The sequence below is a fragment of the Meriones unguiculatus genome, chromosome 8 (assembly GCF_030254825.1).
Source record: "Meriones unguiculatus strain TT.TT164.6M chromosome 8, Bangor_MerUng_6.1, whole genome shotgun sequence".
NCBI lineage: Eukaryota > Metazoa > Chordata > Mammalia > Rodentia > Muridae > Meriones > Meriones unguiculatus.
The window spans coordinates 75782149-75801702 of NC_083356.1; the positions used below are offsets into that span (position 1 = coordinate 75782149).

Below are 19554 nucleotides of genomic sequence, written 5' to 3' on the forward strand. Positions count from 1 at the left end.
GCCAGCACCCACACACAGTCTCCTGAGCTCTTCTAATCCCCAAACTGCACTCCAAAGCCCTTCCTGCCCCACTTCCACTTCGACCCCAATCCATGTGTCACCTTCCATTATCCTGTCTTCCACACTGCCTGCACCTCTGACCCTTTTAACCTCACTTCCCATAGACAAAACATTGCCAAATCCCCTGAGCTGTGCTAGGACCATCCTACTCTAAGGTCCGTGTCCTACCACCTTCCGGGTCCTTGTTCCTCCTTTTCTCCCCAGATGTATAGGCCACAGATCATATTTCCCCTCCACACCCACACCCTGCTGCTTCTTTGCTTGCCCTTCATAGCTGCCTCCAAACCAGCCCCCAGACTTCCCATTCTCATCACCACCCTACATATCTATACCCTGTGAGCTCTCCTAAACATCCTGCCTAGCTCCAGAGGGTTCTACCTCAGAGTAGACGTCTTAAAAAAAAATGCTTTCTCCTTTTAAAACCCCTCAGCACTAAGCTCAAACTCTGGAGCTTACATGCCCAAACCAGAGTATCTGTCCAATCCATCCCCTTTCATAAGCTCTTCCTCCTTGAAAATGCCGAGGAACCCATCTTCAGCTCTGTGCTAAACCTAGGCCTTGAGGCTCTTCTCTTGTCACTTTCTTAGCTGTGGACCTCACTATCGGTCCCTATCCCTTGAGCTGTAGACCTGATCTTGCAGGAGAGACCTGAGCACACTCTCTGTTATGACCAACTTCTGCAGCCCTCAGATACCATGAGAGATGTGACATTCTGCTTCTACAGTGGTCTGGGCTGCCATCCCTCTTGTGGTTGGCTTACTCACACATACTATGCCCCACACACATACTCATTGTCTCCTTTCCCCAACCCTCCAGTGCCCTATGACCTGGCTACTTCTTGCCTGCTTTTATTTGCATGTCTGCCTCATGCTGTACTATAGCAAAGTTCCTGTCATCCTTCTCTCTCTGACCTTTGGCACAGTAGACTGATGTATGAGTGAGTAAAGGTGAATTTGGTGTAGGTTTAACCATGCCCACCTTGCTAGACACTCAACCCCTTGCATCTGACCCAGCTGTAGCTGGTGATAGAACAACACAGACTTCTGGGAAGCTCTTGTCCCTAGCCAGAATCCTGGTAACGATGTCCTGGAGGAGCAGAGCATGGAAAGAAAGCCGCAGAACACCAGGCAGAGCAGCACATACCATCTGCCTTTTAATTCTGAGTGAAACTCCCTTTTCAGATCATGACAGTTAGTACCGTCCACTTGACAGGATCTAGAGTTACCCAGATGACAAAGCACTGGGCAAGTCTCAAGACATTTCTAGAGTTGTAATTCAAATTGTTTCCTAAATGTAGACAGCACCAGCCCATGGGCTGAGATCCAACACTGAATGAAAAGAGAAAGTGAGCTGAGCATGACTACTTATCACGCTTCTCCTGACTGTGGATGCCATGAGCCCAGTTGTCTCACACTCCATGCTGCCATGCCCTGGCTGTACCAGCAAACCATGGACCAAAATAGACCCTCCCATTCTTGAGTTGCTTTTGTCAGGTGGTCACAGCAGTGAGAACCAATACAAAATCTCCTTTCATCCCTGCCTCACCAAGAAGATAAAATCCCTTTCCCACTCCAAGGAAGACTGAGGCCCCACTCCATGTTCAAGGGTCCTGGTGGTGCAAGCTGCTCCTAGACCTTGGGCTGGCTGCATCTGGACACCAGTCCAAAGGGCTCAGGGATGGAGGGATACACAGCCGCTCTTTGACTCGAGTGCTGCGTCCTCTGGGGTGCTGCCCAGACACAGGCTTTGCTGAATAACCCTGCAGTGAAGATTTCCCATCCATGATACACAGAGGCAGCTCAGATTGAGCAGCAGCAAACCATGACCACAAGTTACTGGCACTGACCAAGTGCCTTTATACCTACTGTAGGTTAAAAAAAAAAAAAAAAAAAAAAAAAAAAAAGACATCCCCATACTATGCACAAGGAAACTGAAACAAACATTGGGAGAGTAAGTATGGTATGGTCCAGGGTCTTGGCCGGGATAAAGCAGCCTAGTCCAGACAGGTGCTGCATGGGGTTAGTAGGCAGCAGCTCAACTCTGATAGGGCCATGGGCTGAGCAGAGCCCAGGCCATGTCCATTTCTGGCTCAGTCTGAGAACAGAGATATGTCATGCTGGGGCTTGGCACCTCTGAGGAACTGTGAGAGCCTCCGTTCTATGGGCTGGTATGTGGGTGTGACAGACTTGGTAGGGAATACTGTGGGCACAAAATGCTATGCTAAAACATGCCAGGTTAAGCAGGCTGCAGCCACCAGGACCCCTCAGACACACCCTTTCATGGTGCAACATCGCCTGAGCCCTGGCAGGAGGAATCCAATCAACCCCTACTACGCAGTTCATCCGGGTCACAACAGCACCGTAGCTATAAGACAAATCATGCCACAAATTTACACTAACTTGCCAACTCTTGATAAAACTGGTCCCTTGTTAGGAGTCAGCAGGGACCAGCACAATCATGGTCCCATGCTTGTGATCTCCACTTTCCTTGCACTCTGCCAATTCATAATCGAGCATGTGCAAGGCTTCCTCTGAATCCTGGGGTGAGGCCCTTGTGGTTGTCCTCACAGAAAAGAGCACAAGTCATAATGTTCAGTTCCAGCCCCAGTAGTGGGAACCATTAGCACTTCAATCTCCAAAGGCTGAGCTCACCAGGCAGAGCCTCTGCTTTGGGAAAAGCAGCCACTGAGCACCCAGGAGATGGTACTCCCTGAGCTCGCTGCCCTTGGTACTGCTCCTGATCCAGCAGAGAACACAGTGCCATGATGTTTCCCCTCGCTAGTCACCCCTTCTCCACTCGGTCAGTACAGATCCTCTGAGCAGCAGCTGCTCCGGGCACTAGGATTACGCGAAAACCTCTCGGAGTACAGACCTCCAGAACCAGCCTGTGACCACCTTCTTCTGAAGACCTTGGAGGCAAAGCCAAGAAGAAAGGCACATTGAGATGTGTGAGATAAAGGAGGGAAGAGAAGGCCAAAGAAAGAAAACACTGCAAACAGAACCACAAAGTGGGAAACTCTAACCTAGTCTGCTGGTTAATGGTGATAATGGCACTGTTACTTTAAAGATACCCACCCACCCTGTATGTGTGCATAAGCACGTGTGAGTCCACGAGATCATGTGATAGAACAATGTAGAAAAAGTAACTAATATTGTTAGAAACTAAAACTGTCATTGTAAAATACAAGACAAGAAAATCAAGATAATTGAACAACAAGGGTAGGTCAGAATTGGGTAGACTGAGTCAGACACTAACACATGACAATGTCATGTTAAGAAAGATGTTCAGCCCTTAGGTGATCATACCACCAATGCCATTCATTTTCTGAGGTCTGCACAGGGACTTTGGGCCTGGCTGGTTAAAGTGAAACCCAGCTTTGGTTCGCTGCGGTCATCTGTAGTGTCCTCACTGGGAACTGAGGCTACATGAGCCGTGGCTACCAGCACATGATGGAGAGTGGAAGTTTCAAGAGGCTTAGCAGAAGTTTGCCAAACCTCTTGCCACCTCAACTCAGCATCCATACAGTTGTTTGTGCTCATTCCCACCAGCAAAGCCCAGTCACAGAGACAACCCCAAGTCAGTGAGGCAGAGAAATGTCCACATGGCACACACACAGGCCTGGCACAGATGCCCAGGGAGTAACAGCTACACTAGCTGGCTTTTCTCTTAGTCTTAGAAAAGAGTTCCACCCAGGCTCCAACCACCAAAACGGCCTAAAAGCAGTGGCATGCCTGCACTACCATCTTCCATGCAGTTTTGCATCTAAACACTGTCCCAACAAAAAAAAAAAAACCCACAGCCCTGAGAAGGTCTGGCCCAGGCCTCAACATCAAAGCTGACTCAACTCTATGCACCTTGTTAAGCCAAAAAAGCATGAATGAAGCTCTTAAATCAGCAGATTCCTGTTCAAAAGTTTCTGGGCCAACATTGACAGCTCCTGTCAGCCAAGGACAGGTCGGCTTTTGCAGAAAAGGAATGTGGGCAAAGCTGACTGAAACACCCAGGAGGCATAAGCACCCACAAGTTCATCACAAGTGACTGCTTACTGAAAACAAGCAGAACACACACACAGAAACCATCAGTGCTGTCAGCACTATCATCACCATCATCACCAAACAGTGATGCCAGCTACAAGGATGTGGACATGGCTCACGTCACTTTTTCACTGAAACAAGTGGCTCCTGCAGTCACATCACCGTCTGTGAGTGCACTTGTCTCATGGGAAGCTGAAAGCTAAACGACATCTTACAGGTGGTCTTTGATCGCTAAGTCCAATGCCCAGCATATACCACAGATCCTAACGCTTTGATAGGTAAGTCTTCCAAAGCCCCAGCCTCTGTGCCATGTATTCTCCATACATTTCCCATGTTTAAATGACTTTTCATGGATGGTGCTCACCGTCCCCATTCCACGAATGAGGAAACACAAACTCAAAAAGGTGAAGTACTTACCAAAGCCCCATTGACTATAAGTCTTAGAATCACACAGACTATCTGTGACAGGCAGCAACAAACTGTCCTAGGGATTCCCGCTTTCCAGTGCTCAGCTCTTGTGTACCTGCCTCACTGAATAGGGATGATCTGTGATGATCTGTCAGTCTAGCAGAATACTGTGGGAAGAGCAGGCCTGGGCTCCAGGGCCAGGTCACAGTCATTATGGCTTCTTCCTTGCTTCTCTTAAGTCACTTCTAGAAAAAGTCACCACAGCACAAGAACACTCTCATGCCACAAGGACCTCTGAGTAGCCTTATGGAAGGTTCTATATGACAACAGCTAGGACTAGCTTACCAGATGTCACGTGGGAGCCAAGATGGAGGCAAGTCTCCAGACCTGGCTGCACCTTCAGCCCCCTGTAAGCTCCTGAACCATGACTACCCAGCCAGGCCATTCCTGGATCCCTGTCTTGTCACATAGCAACAGAGAACTGACGAGGTACATTGCAGCACTCCCTTTCTTTAGTGCACAAAAGGAAGCAAGTGACAGCAGGTGTATCAGAAGGCAGCTGACACAGCCAATGCAATCGCCACCCATGCTACCTGTCTCTAAACCCACACTCACCCAGAAGCAGGGTCTGACGGCGGGGCTCTGCGCACCACTTGCTACCGCCAACTACCAGCAGCACCAGAAACTCTTGGACACACATGGCTGGGTCCTTCATGGGGCTTCAGGCCTCTCCTACTTCCCACTTCCATCAATGTCTCCATGACACACCTGTGTGCGTGTAAATCCCATTACCTGGAACATTCTTCCAGAAGTACCCCTGGATGCCATTCAAAAATGTCTGAGTCTCTTCAGGAACCATGGGCCTGTTAAGCCTTCTTTTACTAACCCATGTTTCCCAACTCCACCCTAATAAGTACAGTGTCAGCAAACAGCATGATAATAACTCCCTAATGTTGGGAGGAGGGCGTGGAGAAAGCAGAGATCTGGGCTCACTGGCATAATGGCCAACAAGGGGAAACAGCTGATGGCTGTCCCAGGGAAAGTCCAGAGGCCCAGGCACCACCTCACACAGAGGCAGCACTATCACCCTACTGGGGAAGGTGGGTGGATCTGGCGAAGGCTCAACAGCTTCTTCCTGTACATGGGCGCCCTGAAACCATATCTCCATCCACACCAGCAAAGGCAGAAGCCATGTGCTCTGCAGTAGTAGGCACACAGACGGGCCTGAGTAGAGTCCTGGCTACATGGTCCATGGCCCCAATTATTTGTATTATCTGTGTGGGGCTGAACTGTGAGTAACCTCAGTCAGCAAGAGTACACCTTGAACGGCCTTGGGATTTCATAAAGCTGCTGCCTTTGGTTTTAGAATGTGCTGCTTGGATTCTCACCTGTAACTCCACACCACTTACTCTGAGCACATCGGAGATCTTACTCCAAGCCATGCAGTCAGAGCCTCCAGCAGGGAAGCCCAGGCATCTGGGCTTTGCTTATTCCTTTTCATTCTACACATAGCCAGGCCTCAAAGGCCTGATCTACGGGGCTGCTCACCTGCTGGCAGCCCAGCTCACTCAGAGCTTATCCACCTTCACTCACTAGCTCTGCTTCCCGGGAAGCCTGACCTACATCATAAAACTGCCTTATTCATGCCCTTCCCGCTCTGGGATGGTCCTACCACAACGTGGCAGGAAAACTTTTCCAAGGGAAAAAGTTCCAGTTTTCAGTCTGCTAACAATAACAACAGCAGGAAAGAAGCTGGGGCAGCTCCTGGGCCCTTCTAACCCAGTTTGACAATGAGAAATGAGAAATGGGCTCCATTTTTAGGTAACTTGTCATAGGCCCTAGTGGTTCAAACCTGGGGTTGCTCCAGATAATTCACAGCAATTGGCCCTGGCTCTTGACTCTCTGTCAGGCACCTGGTCAGCTTTTGTGGAATAGTACCAACTGGGTTCCAGGCCCAACCCAGAGATGCAGAGTCATCAGGTCCAGGGGTGGTAGTCTGGGAACTCCATGCTTTCACAGCTGCCCTGGTGATTCTTAGACTTACACCTCCAAAATAAAAGTTTAAAGAAAAAAACTCATGCACTTTAATGTCTGGGCACAACTTTAAGATGTCACCTGGCAAGGCTCCCTCCGTAGTGCTGTACCCTGGCCATTGCTCAGTCTCTGGAGTCATAGACACCCTGCTACCCTGCTTTGCCTCCCACAGTCACACCTGCACAGTGAGGGCCACCTGAAATACTGAGGCACCACCCTTGACCTTCAGGTTGAAGAACAAACAAAGCCCCGGCCATCCAAAGGGCTCCAGATCAAAGCTTTGAGAACATAATCAGAGCTAGCATCCAGCTGCCAGTCATGGTAGCACCCACCTGAAATCCCAGCACTCAGGAGGAAGCAGGGTGATCATGAGTTCAAGGTCATCCTTGGCTACACAAGCTCAAGGGTAGCCTGAGGTATGTTAAGACCGTATTACCACGTGTCAAAAAAAAAAAAAAAGTAAGAATGAAAGCAAAACAGAGAGATCTAGACTCAGCTGAGAATGAAGGCAACTGTCATATAACTCCAGCCAGTAAAGCTCCCACAGGCAGAGAATTGTTAATTAGGAACAAAGAACTGTTCCACAAAAAAAGATGGGATCACCATTAAAAAAAAGCATGCACAGCTAAGCCCCCAGGGCATAAAGCCCACACTAACACAAGCCACTGTTACTTCACAGGCAGCCAGCAGTATGGATTTGTCCTGTGTTGGAGGGCTGGGATTGCGGTTGGTCTAGACACTCTGGCTCCATTGAGATAGGCAGCCGCTGTAAAGGTAGGTGTGCTCCAATCATACCCCTGCTGCAGCAGGCCCCACTGAGCTGTCTCCCTGCCTGTAGCTCACCCCAAGGCCAGGCCTATGAGCAGTGTCTGCTCACCTTGACACAGCCCCTTGGCCACAGGTACTGAGCACTGGCCACATATGTAAACTGGGCTAGACAGAAAGTTGTGTTGTCAGTCTGGGAAGCTGTAAATGTGGGTCCTTTAGGGGAGTCACATTGGGCCACAACATGCAGATAGGAGAGGAAGGGAGAGGGAAGTAGAAGCTAATGCAGGGACACCCACACCCAGGGGCTTTCCCTCTGTGGGAACCCTGTGGGAAAGTTCTTGCCTCCCTTCAGCTTTCTGAAATGGACTTTTGTTATGTGGTGGCAAAGAAAAGAAACTGGATAAAATAACTAAAAACCTCCTTACCCACTAGAGGATATAACCAGAAAATTTCATTTCTAAAGACCCAAATTGGCTCTTCCCCTTTATCACTTCTAAAAATGCACATATGCTTTTAATATAAACATGTGAGGGTTTGCTGTGGCAACTAGTTTCAAAAACAGAAGCAGGGCAACCACCAGGATGTGAGATCAGCACAGAGAAAGCTCCGTCCCAAACAGCCCTCACGTGCCTTTCTCCAGTGAGCACTCAGCCTGGGGCAAGGAGGCTGCACAGCAGACTGGGGCAGCAGCCAGTCCACCCTGCCAGACTGGACCAGATGGGGCGTTCTCAGCAGAACCCAAACCCCCAGCTCGAAAACAGGCCACACAAGTATCTGTGAGGCTTCAGAGGACCATCCCTCCCCAGCCCTAGCCCCAATCGGATTACATGATGGTACAGACCTCTGGCTGGATGGCTTTGAACACAGGGATGTCCATCAATGTGATCTGACTCTACAAGAGAACAGGGATACAGGGTTAGAGGCTTTTAATCTGACACTGGAAACACAGAAATCTTACCTACTACAAGGTACCATGTGATGGTTGAACACTTGTGTACGAAGTGTAACATTTAAATCAGGCTAGATATATCTGACTTCTTGGGTAGTTATCATCTCTTCGTGATAGAACATTCAAGCTCCTCCAAGCTCCCTGCACTAAGGAAGGCTGGAACTTCTATCTCCACCGATCAGTCCCCTCCCACCCCTCCCCTCCTTCCTCCTCCTAAGCTTCCACAAGCCCGACCTTCTTACATGCAACTGAGGGAGACCATGTGGTGCACACCTTTCTACGCCTGGCTTGCTCCACTTAACAGAGCGCTCCCTGGCTCCACCTGTGTTGTCTCAACTGATTTCATTCTTTTTTATGGTTGAATAATAACCCCGTCTGTGTGTGCCCCATTTTATCCATGCATAGGTTTAACCACGTGTTTGTTTCCATGTCTTGGATACTGTGTATGGGCTACAATAAGAATTATAGACCTCGCTTGCTTTGGAGATGTTTCCAGCGCTGAGCTGCTGACCTGCTCTCTGTAGAGCAGTTCTTTGATATTTTTTTGTTTATTTGTTGGTTTTGTTTTTCAAGACAGGGTTTCTCTGTGTGGCCTTGGCTGTCCTGAACTCACTCTGTAGACCAGGCTGGCCTAGAATTCACAGAGCTCCACCTGCCTCTGCCTCCTGAGTGCTGGGATTAAAGGCATGCATCACCACACCTGGCTCTTCTTTGATTTTTTTTTTGAGGAACATCCATTTTTTTCTCGAACAGCTATACTAACACACATGCCCTGCCATTTTAGTTTGGAAATGTTTATGCTACTTGGGCTTTTGTTTCAAGTATGAATTACTTTTCTAATTTTAAAAAGTTGCAGATATAATATTTTAAAATTTGTGTGATAGACACACAATGGTAGCACATGGAAATTTGACTTCTTTTCTGAAATCTTTACCTCCCCAAAATTACATGGTAGAGAGCTACTTGAGATGCATCCAGACCCAACTAAGGCCCTGAACTGTTTATCAATCCAGGAGCCCTCAGTGAGATCAGAGCAGAAGCTAAGAGGCAGTTCTGGGAACTTGTGGGCATTGTGGCATGGCTACACCATCTCTACAGCCCTCCTGCACAGACTGAAAAGAAAAGAACAGGGTCTTCCCCTAGCAGCAGACAGGCTCTGATGTCACTGATGGGACCAAAAGCAGAAGCTCATCTGGGGACCAGGGCCAAGATGACCTTGTGACTTAACCATTTTGCCACACAGGAGCCAGGTGTCAGTTACCTCATGCCTCTGAGACAGGCCAAGAAGAAGATACATGGGCCTTTTTGGCACCTAGTCTACAGAACCTACCCAATGGGACACATTCAGACCTTGCAGTCCACATCATAGAAATTCAAAGTAAGAGATACAGAATGTCTGATGTGACAAATAAAAAACAGTGCATACATGTACATGCTGAAGGGGTAATGAAAAATGCAACTAATACAGCTACAGAGACAGGCTCGTGTACTAGCACATGAACATATAGCCCAGGAGCCTGGACATCAGGCCCACTGTCTTGGCTGAACATTCACATGCAAAAGTTGCTCTAGAGAGAAGGAAACAGAGGCTGTTACACTGAACTACCAAAAACCTTGTACCAAGAAAACACTGGAAAAAAAATGGCAACACATACAGTGTGTTACCTGTGGCCAGAGCCAGGACACAGGCACGAACTACGGCTAGCTCCTGGCACAATTTAAAGGTGGTCTGAAGCTACTGGGTTGCTGAAAAGACCAAAGCATAGCATCCTCAGAGTCGAACGGGAGGGCAATGAGCAGGGATTTAGTTCCATCCTGTCCCTCCCAGGGCCCAGAGGGAAATGTTGCCACTAATGGAAGCTTGGCACCAAGAACATGAGGCGCCTGAGGGGATCCCAGTTCTTGTGCCTTCCCCATGGTAGCAAAGGATGTTGACACCTGCATCCCTTGGCCCCAGTCATCTGGGTGCAATGGCTAGTGAGTGCTGCAGACCCACAGAGCTCCATCCTGGGCAGTACGGGCAACTGCTACCTTTTCAGCTCTATACACACACTGGGGCTGTTAGCCATGTGCTACCACACCTGGCTCAACTGCACCACACAGGGAGCAGAAAGACCTTTTGAAAACAGGAGATTTGAGCCAACAGCTAGGGGAACCTTGGAAATATCCCTTGTGGTTCTGTCCACTGGGAACCAGCAGAGTGTGTGCAGTGACATTAGGAAACCCAAGTCAGGCTGATGGGAAGACAAGGTGTCTTTTCCATCCACCATATGTTTATGGGTTTACTACAGAACTTCCAAGCAATGATGACATATCAGCCATGTTTCTTTCAATGGTCTGTTTCACATGCTGATCCCAGCTCAGGCTGTCAGTCGGAAACTGTACTCAAGATGTTCTCCTCAATGCATATCAGTCATTGGTAAAATGATTGCTGTTTAAGCACCAGGACCTGAGCCTGGGTCCTCAGAATGCTCATACAGTTCTGGGCATAGCAGTGCTGGAAGGCAGAGACAGGAGGGTCCCTGGAGCAACCTGGCCAGCAGTCTAACCTAGTATGTGAGCCCCAGGCCAGTGAGAGACCCTATCTCAAAACATAAGATGGAGAGCAATAGGGAAAGACACCTAGCATTGACCTCTGGCCTCCTTTTCCATGTATACCAAGTGCACATATACATACAAAGAGAAAAAAAAAATGCCAACAGTGCTGGTCCCAGGTGGTGACTGTCTATTCCTAACACACAAAAACCTACTCCATTTCTACCTCTCAGCTCTGACAAAAAAGGATGAAATGTGCAGGACAAGCCTCTATCTAGCAAGACAAGTACCCAAGTAAAACTCACTAGATCACCAGTGTCACAATACTTTACTACCATGCCAAACTTGTTCAAAGGCTGCTGGTGAGCAATCCTTTCCTAGGGTTATTCCCAAGGGGCAAGCAGGGGAGGTAAGGGGCGCGAGGGGCCTGCAAGGTGAGGCCAAGCCCCATTCCTCACTTGTTTCCACATAGCAATTCACCTGTGAAGGGCCTCAACAGAGAGCACTAGTCAGACCTTAGAGTTACCTGGCCATACTTGCGATACTCTTCCTTACCCCCAACAGCCAGGGTCACTCAACACTGAGCCAGGCTTTGAAGAGAAATGGCCAGTCATCACACACTACATGACACCTCTGCAGAGATGAACGTGACAGCACTGTACATCTCCCACACCCCCAAGAAAAAGGTGGTACTACATGGGTAAGGGAAGCTAACTGACTAGCCAAAAAGAAAAATGTTTTTTTATGATGATACATATTCCTAACAGTACCATACTAAATTCTCACATCCTAGCCACAGCCATTTCATGTAAGGCTTTTCCAAGACCACAATAAGCAAACAAAAGCTGTTGGCTAATATCGTATTGTATAATAGAAGATACCTGATAGCCTGTAATTAGATCCCTCTGCCAACGAACAGCCTCAAGTACTCACAGAATGTTAAGCAGTCAGCTCCAATGGTACTACTGAGTTAAGAGCTCACAGAGCAAAGGGAGGCCGCAGTCAGAGAGCAATGGTAGCCAAAGCCAGAGCCATGGGAGTTGTGTCCAGAGGCACAAAAGCCACAACTAGAGCTCCTGGAGCCACAACCCAAGCCATAAGGAGCCACAGGAGGCCACAACCACAGCTACAAAAGGCCCCAAATATAGCCACTGAAGCCATGACCAGAGCCATGGGAGCCATGACCATGGTCACAGGAGTAACAAACACAGCCATGGGAGGCCATGACCACAGCCACGGGAGTTGCAAGCCGTTTGTGAGTAAATTATGGGTATTTCTGTCTTCCCCACTAAATGTTCAGCATGTGCTCCTAGGAGCAAGACAGACAACCCTCTTCCCTAACATTAAACTCAGAGCAAGATTATTACTTCCAGGAAACACTGCCTGGTACATAGAACATGAAGCTATTAGGTATCCCCACACCACATGGCTAGATAGCAAGTTCTCCTTGGCCTTGGGTCATGCCCTAGATTTAGAAAGTATCTCCTAGGGAGTGAATGATCGCATCATTGACACAGCCCTGAGAAATACAGGAGAAGCACAGCCACGGAAGACTTTTATAGAGACTGAGGTGACAATGTAACAGAGATACAAACAGAAGTGTGGCTATATATTGTAGCATTGGCTACAGCAGTAAAATTCTGCTGTAAAAGGGGGTTTGAGTTTAAAAATCGTGATTCTTTAAACAACTGGATATTACACATCTATTAACAGTAGTGAATGAAGCCAGGCGCAGGGGTGCACACCTTTAATCCTATTGGGAGGCAGAGGCAGGCGGATCTCTGTGAGTTTGAGGTAGACCTTGTCTACATAGTGAGTTACAGGACAACCAGGGCTATAAGAGACCCTGTCTCAAAAAAAAAAAAAAAAAAACAGTGAATGAAATCTATCCATATTGGCCAAGAAGGACACCTAAAACCTGCTAATGTTGGATTTTTTTCTCCTGACATTACTGTCATTCTCCTCAGTCTTACAGCAATCTGTGTCTCTTCACACACTGTGATGAGAAGTTTCTTCCACTACAGCATTTGTGTTCTGATGTGTTCATCTTCTTAGAATGCATGCTGCAGCCGGCTGTCATGTCCACAGTACACACCCTGTGGGGCCCACCTGCCCATTCCTCATCTGGCAAAGACACTTTCATGGACCAGGGCACCTTTCCTTTTCTTTTCCCTGTCCTCTCCTTCCTTTCTTCCTTCCTTCTTTCCTTCCTTCCTTTCTTTCTTTTAGACAGGGTCTTACTATGTAGCTCTGGCTGTCCTGAAACTCACTATGTGGACCAGGCTGGCTCCCAATTCAAAGAGATCTGCCTGACTCTGCCCTTGAGCGTTAAGATTAAAGGTGTGCACAACTCTGCCCAACTTCAGCACTTTTGTGTTAGCAGCATGTAGCAATCAAAGACATGTCAGTGAATATGAGATTTCTCATGCACACTTTTAATCAAAGAAATTTTGACTCTCTTTTTTAACATGGTTACTAGAGAGTTGAAGGTGACCAACCTGGAACACCTAAACCACTAACCCTTAATCCCTAGCCCCGAACTCCCAACCTCTAACCAACCCTAAACAAAAAGAAGAGGAGGAAGAGGAGGAGGGAGGGGAGGTGGGAAGAAGGAAGGAACAAAGGAATGAAGGAACAAACAAAGGAAGAGAGGAAAGAGAGAAAGAAAGAAAGACAAGACATAGGTAGCCTAGATGATCTCTCTTCTGGATAATGTGGGTCTAATGTCAGTTAGCCCCAGTCCATGTAAAAAGGGGGCTTCCTCTCCAGGTGTTGAGTTTTCAGTAGACTAGAATAATAATGTAGACTGGAAAAATAATTTCATCTGATATGCAAGGCCTTGGTGAAAAAGAAACTCTGAAAATCATATGAACCTGTAGTGTAGGCATAAGGTTACTGTGTAATTCAAATGCTGAATTACACAAATTCTGTACCCCCATATGTGGTTGCAATCCTTGTTCTGAGAATCTCCTATCTCCATGTTGTGTAAACACTGCTCCCCAATTGTCCCCTGGTATGATAATAAGGCAGCTTACAGACAATTACTGAACAGAGGAGAAAATAGGGCTAAACTTCCTGCCAGCCAGAAAGAGGAATTAGTGGAGGAAGAAGGGTACTGCGCCATGGGAGAGGTCCAGGTGACATGAGGAGAAGGAGATGAAACAAAGACAAGCTACAAAGTACAAGTATCTCTGGGATGTATGCCGGGAAGAAGCCAAATTAGCTTAGAGGGTTAAGAATAGAGTAACAACTGCTCAGTTCTTATGCTGTGAAGCTTGTTAAAGTAATATTTTATAATAGAGTCTCAATTAGTTTTGTGATAGCCAGGTTAAGAGAGAAACTGAAAAACAAACAGTTTTATAAAATTTACTTTAACCCTGTCATGTCAAAACTGACACAGCAGATGACATCACAGACAGATGAATCCACTGGAGTGGACATTATAGGAGTATCAGGTAGACAATGAGAAGGCAAGAACTTTGGAGCCAGCATTGCCAGATGACTCAGAAAAGAAAATTGACCTCTAGGACTTTAGTTTCTCTATAATAAAGTGTCTTAGTTTTAGTTCTATAAAAAAACACCATGACCAAGACAACTTATTTAAAAACAAAAACAAATAAACAAAAAAAAAAAAAAACATTTCATAGAAAAACTCTCAAAAACAAAACAAAACAAAAAAGTAAGCAAAAAAAAAACCCAAAAAAACAAAACCAAAAACCCAACATTTAATCAGGGACTTGCTTACAGTTTCAGAGGGTTAGTTTATGACTATAATGGCAGGAAATATGGCAGCAGGCAGGAAGGCATAATGCTGGAACAGTACCTATGAGCTTACACACTGATTCTCAGGCAGCAACAGGCAGAGAGACTGGGCCTGGCACTAGCTTTTGAAACCTCAGAGACCACCTCCAGTGACATACTTCCTCCAACAGGCCACACCTCCTAATCCTTCCCAAATAGTCTACAAACTGGAACAAAACTTTCAAATATATGACCCAGTTTTTGCGGGGAAATGGTTATTCTCATTCAAACCACCACATTCCAACTCCCTGGCCTCCATAGACTTGCAGCCGCACACAAAGCAAAATGCATTTAGTCCAACTTCAAAAGTCCCCCTAGTCTTTTATGGTCTTAACACTGTTTAAAAGTTCAAAGACCAAAGTCTCTTCTGAAATTCAAGGCAATCTCTTAACTATAATCCCCTGTAAAATCAAATAGTAGATCACATATTTCCAATATACAATGGTACATGATATGCATTACCATTCCAAAAGGAAAGAAAGATAGTGAGGGAATACTGGCCCAGAGCAAGACTGAAAACCAGCCTGTCAAATTCCAAATTCTGTATCTCCATATCTGATGTCCAAGGGGGTTACATGACTCTTCATGTTTCCCATTCTTGCTCCATAGCCTGTCTGCCGCTGTCCTTGGCAAGTATTCTATGGTTCTGGCATGTCCAACATCCTGAGTCTCCAATGACCTCCAGGCTTCACCTTCACAGCTTCATGTAATGGCCTCTCTAGGCCTCCATGCAGGGACTACCCTGACACATGCCTGGCCTCAGAGACCCCCCTTAACCTAGGAGGAAGATTTCACAGCCCCTTTCCCGTATCCTTCTTGGCTGTAAAGCCAGAATCACAAGGCCAAAGCTGCCAAATTCTTTTGCTTGTCTGGGATGGAATCTGGTCCCCTCCTTGAATTACATTAGCATAAACTTTGACTAGTTGATGGTTTCCTTTGCAGCATAAACTTCCCTTTTACAAGTTTCAGGATTAGTTGGGTGGGGTCTTATCCTCAGGTACCATCCCTTTATTCTAATTAGCTTCAGGCCTTTCTTTAAACTTCTGTCTCCCTAAGCATAGGACTTGGCTCCAACATTACATTCACTGATACTCTTTTTCTCCTCAAACCATACATTTTGTATTTTTTTTTGTCTCACTTGTTCTTTTTCACTGTAGATCCACATGACCCAGTCAATACACTAAGCTGTCTTAAAATCTCCTCTGCCAACAACATTAGTCCAAAAGTCTTTAATTTAGTGCCTGGCAGATTTTTCTGGACAAGGGCAAAAAGTGGCCATATTCTTTGCCAAACTATCACAAGAAAGGTCTCTACCCTAGGCGCTATTATTCCACTCTGAAACCTCTTAAGCCAGGCCTCCACAGTCCACACTGATCTCAGCACTACTGTCTTCCATGCTGTTAACAGGATGGCCCAATAAGCCTTGCTTCTAGTCTTCAACCACTTTTCTAGTCCAAAGTCCCAAAGTCTTCCATATTTTTCCAAAAACAGCATGTCAAACCTGCCATTGTTACAGGCCCCCAGACATTAGTAGGCTCCCAGATCTTAGCACAACTGATACCATGATTGGAACCTAGCATGTAGGCAGCAATGCTTGCAAAAACTAGAACAAAGACCTAATCCATCGAAGTCCATAGTTCTGGAAAAGTCCCTAAACTAACCTTTGTTTTTGGCTTCTGTGGTTTTGCTTCTGGCTAACTGATCTTGTTAACTGAAGTATGTCAACCCAAGATGTAGGTTTTTTGTGCTTAAAAGCTCACCCTGAGAAAGACTCAGACCTGCACTCAGGTCCCCAACAATCAGTATACTTGCAGTCTGGCTCATAAAGACCTTCTATTGGTTTGAACCGGTGTCCAAGTGGTCTTCTCTGGCGGATATATCACAACATCATAGCAAAATCCCAGTCCTGGTGCCAGCTTCTGTCTTAGCTACTGTTCTATTGCTGTGAGGAGACTCCATGACCAAGGCAACTTATAAAAAAAGGAAGCATTTAATTAGGGGGCTTGCTTCCAGTTTCAGAAGATTAGTCCATGATTATCGTGGTGGGAAGCATGGTGGCAGGTAAGCATGGTACTGGAGCAAAAGCTGAGAGCTTACATCCTGGTCCTCAGGCAGCAGGCAGAGAGAGACTCAGCCTGGCAATGGCTTTGGAAACCTCCAAAGCCAATCCTAGTAACACACATCCTCCAACAAGGCCATACCTCCTAACCCTTCCTAAACAGTCCACTAACTCAGAACCAAACACTGAAATAACTGAAATATATGAGCTTATGGGGGTCATTCTCATTCAAACCACCACAGAAGGTCAGACAAGATGTCTCATCTCACTGCCATGAGGAATGAATTCTTTCAGTTTAGTAAGCATCCACTATCAGTCAGGATAATTCAGACACAAAAAGTCAGAGACAAGCCAGTCCCTGTCCCTAAATAGTTCATCCTCCAGTGCAGGAGACACCAGTGATAAGTCAGGTCAGACAATGTTACATTAGGTAGCAACAGCTGTTCTGAAAAACACAAGCAGGAAGGAGAGAGAGAGAGATGAATGCCCCATTAGTCCAGGGGAAGCCTTCGCTGAGGACTGATGTGAACATAGGCTGAGGACACAGCAGAGCTAAGGCAGGAGGCTATTGTGAGAGTGGCTTGGAAAGGTGGCCAGAACACAGCCGCCAGGGGAAGACATGGCCAGACTCTGGGGTCAGGCACTGTAAGCCTCAGGAGTAAAGCTGGAGCAAGGAGCCATTGGAATGAGGGTTGTTTGTTGTTTCTTTTAAGAGTTATTTTAAATTATGTGTGTGGGGCAAGGTAGGGAGGTGTTCCTGGGAGTTGGATTCCCTGGTCCTGGAGTTACAGGGGGTTGTGAGCTAGCCACCTGGCGTGGGCAGGAACAGAATTTAGATGCTCTGCAAAAGCAGTACACACTCTAACCCTCTTAACCACTGAGCCATCCCTCCAGCCCTGGAATCAGGTTTTCAAAACAAAGCTCTCAGACACACTGAAGGCCCGCAGAGCTTGACACAAAATGAAGATGGAAGCCCAGGATGCAACAGCTGCAAAGACTGGTTATTGGCATGGTCCTCTAGTTGGTATGGAGCCTCCACACCACGGGGGACCAAGAAGTAGGCATGTGAAGAACAGCCACGGCACTGAGAGAAACACAACCCCTGGGACAGTGCTCAGAATCAGGTTTGGAGTCACCCAGAGCCAACACTCCCAGGGGAGGGAAGCAGCATAGCAAACGAGAGGCCAGCTCTGCTCCACTGAGGGATCATCCCTTGTCAGACCAGAAATCAAACACAGGCTGGAGAATCAAACATAGGCTACAGCCTATGGCTACAGCAGATGGTACACAGACATAGAGAAGGTGAATCACACATGCATGGGGTCCACGGCTGAGAGTGTAGAGAGAAGCATGATTGGCTTTGTCAGATGTGTCAGTAGCAGGTCCAAATCCTTGCCAGCTATGTCTGTGTGCTATGTGCTGTGAGCTGCATGTTGCAAGCTGTGTGTGCTTTGTAAACTGTGCTGAGCCCTGCTCCTTCTCTTACAGTGTGTACCTCCCAAGGAGGCCAATTGTAAATCAAAAGCATCCTTTATCCATCACTTGCTCTCCTACTGTGGACACAGGTGATATTCCCAACCTGGGCAGAAACCCACAGTGGTGACTCCTTTCAACATCCTATGACAGCGCCACTGTCCCCATCAGTTCCACGTCACTTACAGCAAACTCCTCAGGAGTCACTTTCAGAACGTCGAAGACCACAGCATCGTAGCTCTTGCTGGCATAGTCGCAGCTCTGGCCCTCCAGCGAGTCTGAGCTGCTGCTGCCCTGTGGAGAATGCAAAGAGAAATGCCACCTGAGGCTGCTGCCACCCCAAACCACCATCCCAGAATGGAAACCAAAAGTGACAGGCTTACGTGATAAACAGTGTCTCAGTGTCTACTACCTATCACTTTGCTCCATGTAAAGGCTCCGAAACACTTCACCCACCACCTTAGTTCTCAGGGGTTCTCTCCCTGTGCATGCTATTATTCCCATTGTACAGGTAAGCAAGCTGAGTCGATGCTACTTATCCAAAGTTTGTTACCCATGAATCCAAAATGAATTCCAGAATGTGAACCCAGTCTTCTCACTGAAAGCCAAAAATGGGTTAGTCCACTACCCCTTACTGCTTCTGGACAGCAGTATAATGACAGGAGAAAATCAGAGCCCAGGGCTGGGGTGTAGCTCAGTGTAGGACACTCACCTAGCATGTTCAACGCCCAGTTCTGGGCCCAGCACTCAAAAGAGGGAGAGGTGACCTAGCCTAATTCTCCTGCAGAACAGGCCTCCAGACTCAGGGACCTGAGGAGTTCATCCATTTTGTTAGCTTTCTTTCCTACTTATTTATTTATTGGTTGTTTTGAGACAGGGTTTCTCTGTGTAGCCTTGGCTGTCGTGGACTTGCTCTGCAAACCAGGCTGACCTTGAACTCACAGAGATCCACCTGCCTCTACCTCCCTGAGTGCTAGGATTACAGGCATGTGCCACCACGCCCAGTTTGACTTTACTTTTCATTCTTAAAGATTTACTTCATTTATGTATACATGCCATGTGTGCATAGGTACCAAAAGAGGTCAGCATCTGATCCCCTGGAGCTGGAGTTCCAGACAGTTGTGAGCTATCTGACACAAGTACTGGGAACCAAACTCGGGTCCTCTGCAAGATCAGCCAGCACTCTTAACTTTGGAGCCATCTCGCAGTTCACCTTTCCTTCTTCGTAGCTTAAGTTAGAGCGGGATATTGTAACAGAAATGGCTCAGGGGTTAACACATACACCAGCTGGCTTGTAAGCTGAAAGATGACTGCATTGCTTGTTAGCCAGCAGAGTCCCTCTTGCATTTGAGGACAGGGGCCTTCCACAGGGAGGAGGGGGAAACTCCCCAAACTGGATCAAGTTCATGAAGCCCACCCTCAGAAGGTGCCAA

At 47.2% G+C, this 19554-nt stretch overlaps 1 protein-coding gene across 7 annotated transcripts in view; it reads right to left on the reverse strand.

The window, feature by feature from the left end:
* Positions 1-19554, reverse strand: part of Ralgps1 (Ral GEF with PH domain and SH3 binding motif 1) — a 234753-nt gene that overhangs the window by 180682 nt on the left and 34517 nt on the right. For all 7 annotated transcript variants that reach the window (XM_060389972.1, XM_060389970.1, XM_060389971.1 and 4 more), the window contains exons 3-4: positions 18308-18415; positions 8146-8196 (exon numbers count right to left, since the gene is read on the reverse strand). In XM_060389972.1, coding sequence (XP_060245955.1) covers positions 8146-8196; positions 18308-18415 — 159 coding nt within the window. The remainder of the gene's footprint in view (positions 1-8145; positions 8197-18307; positions 18416-19554) is intronic.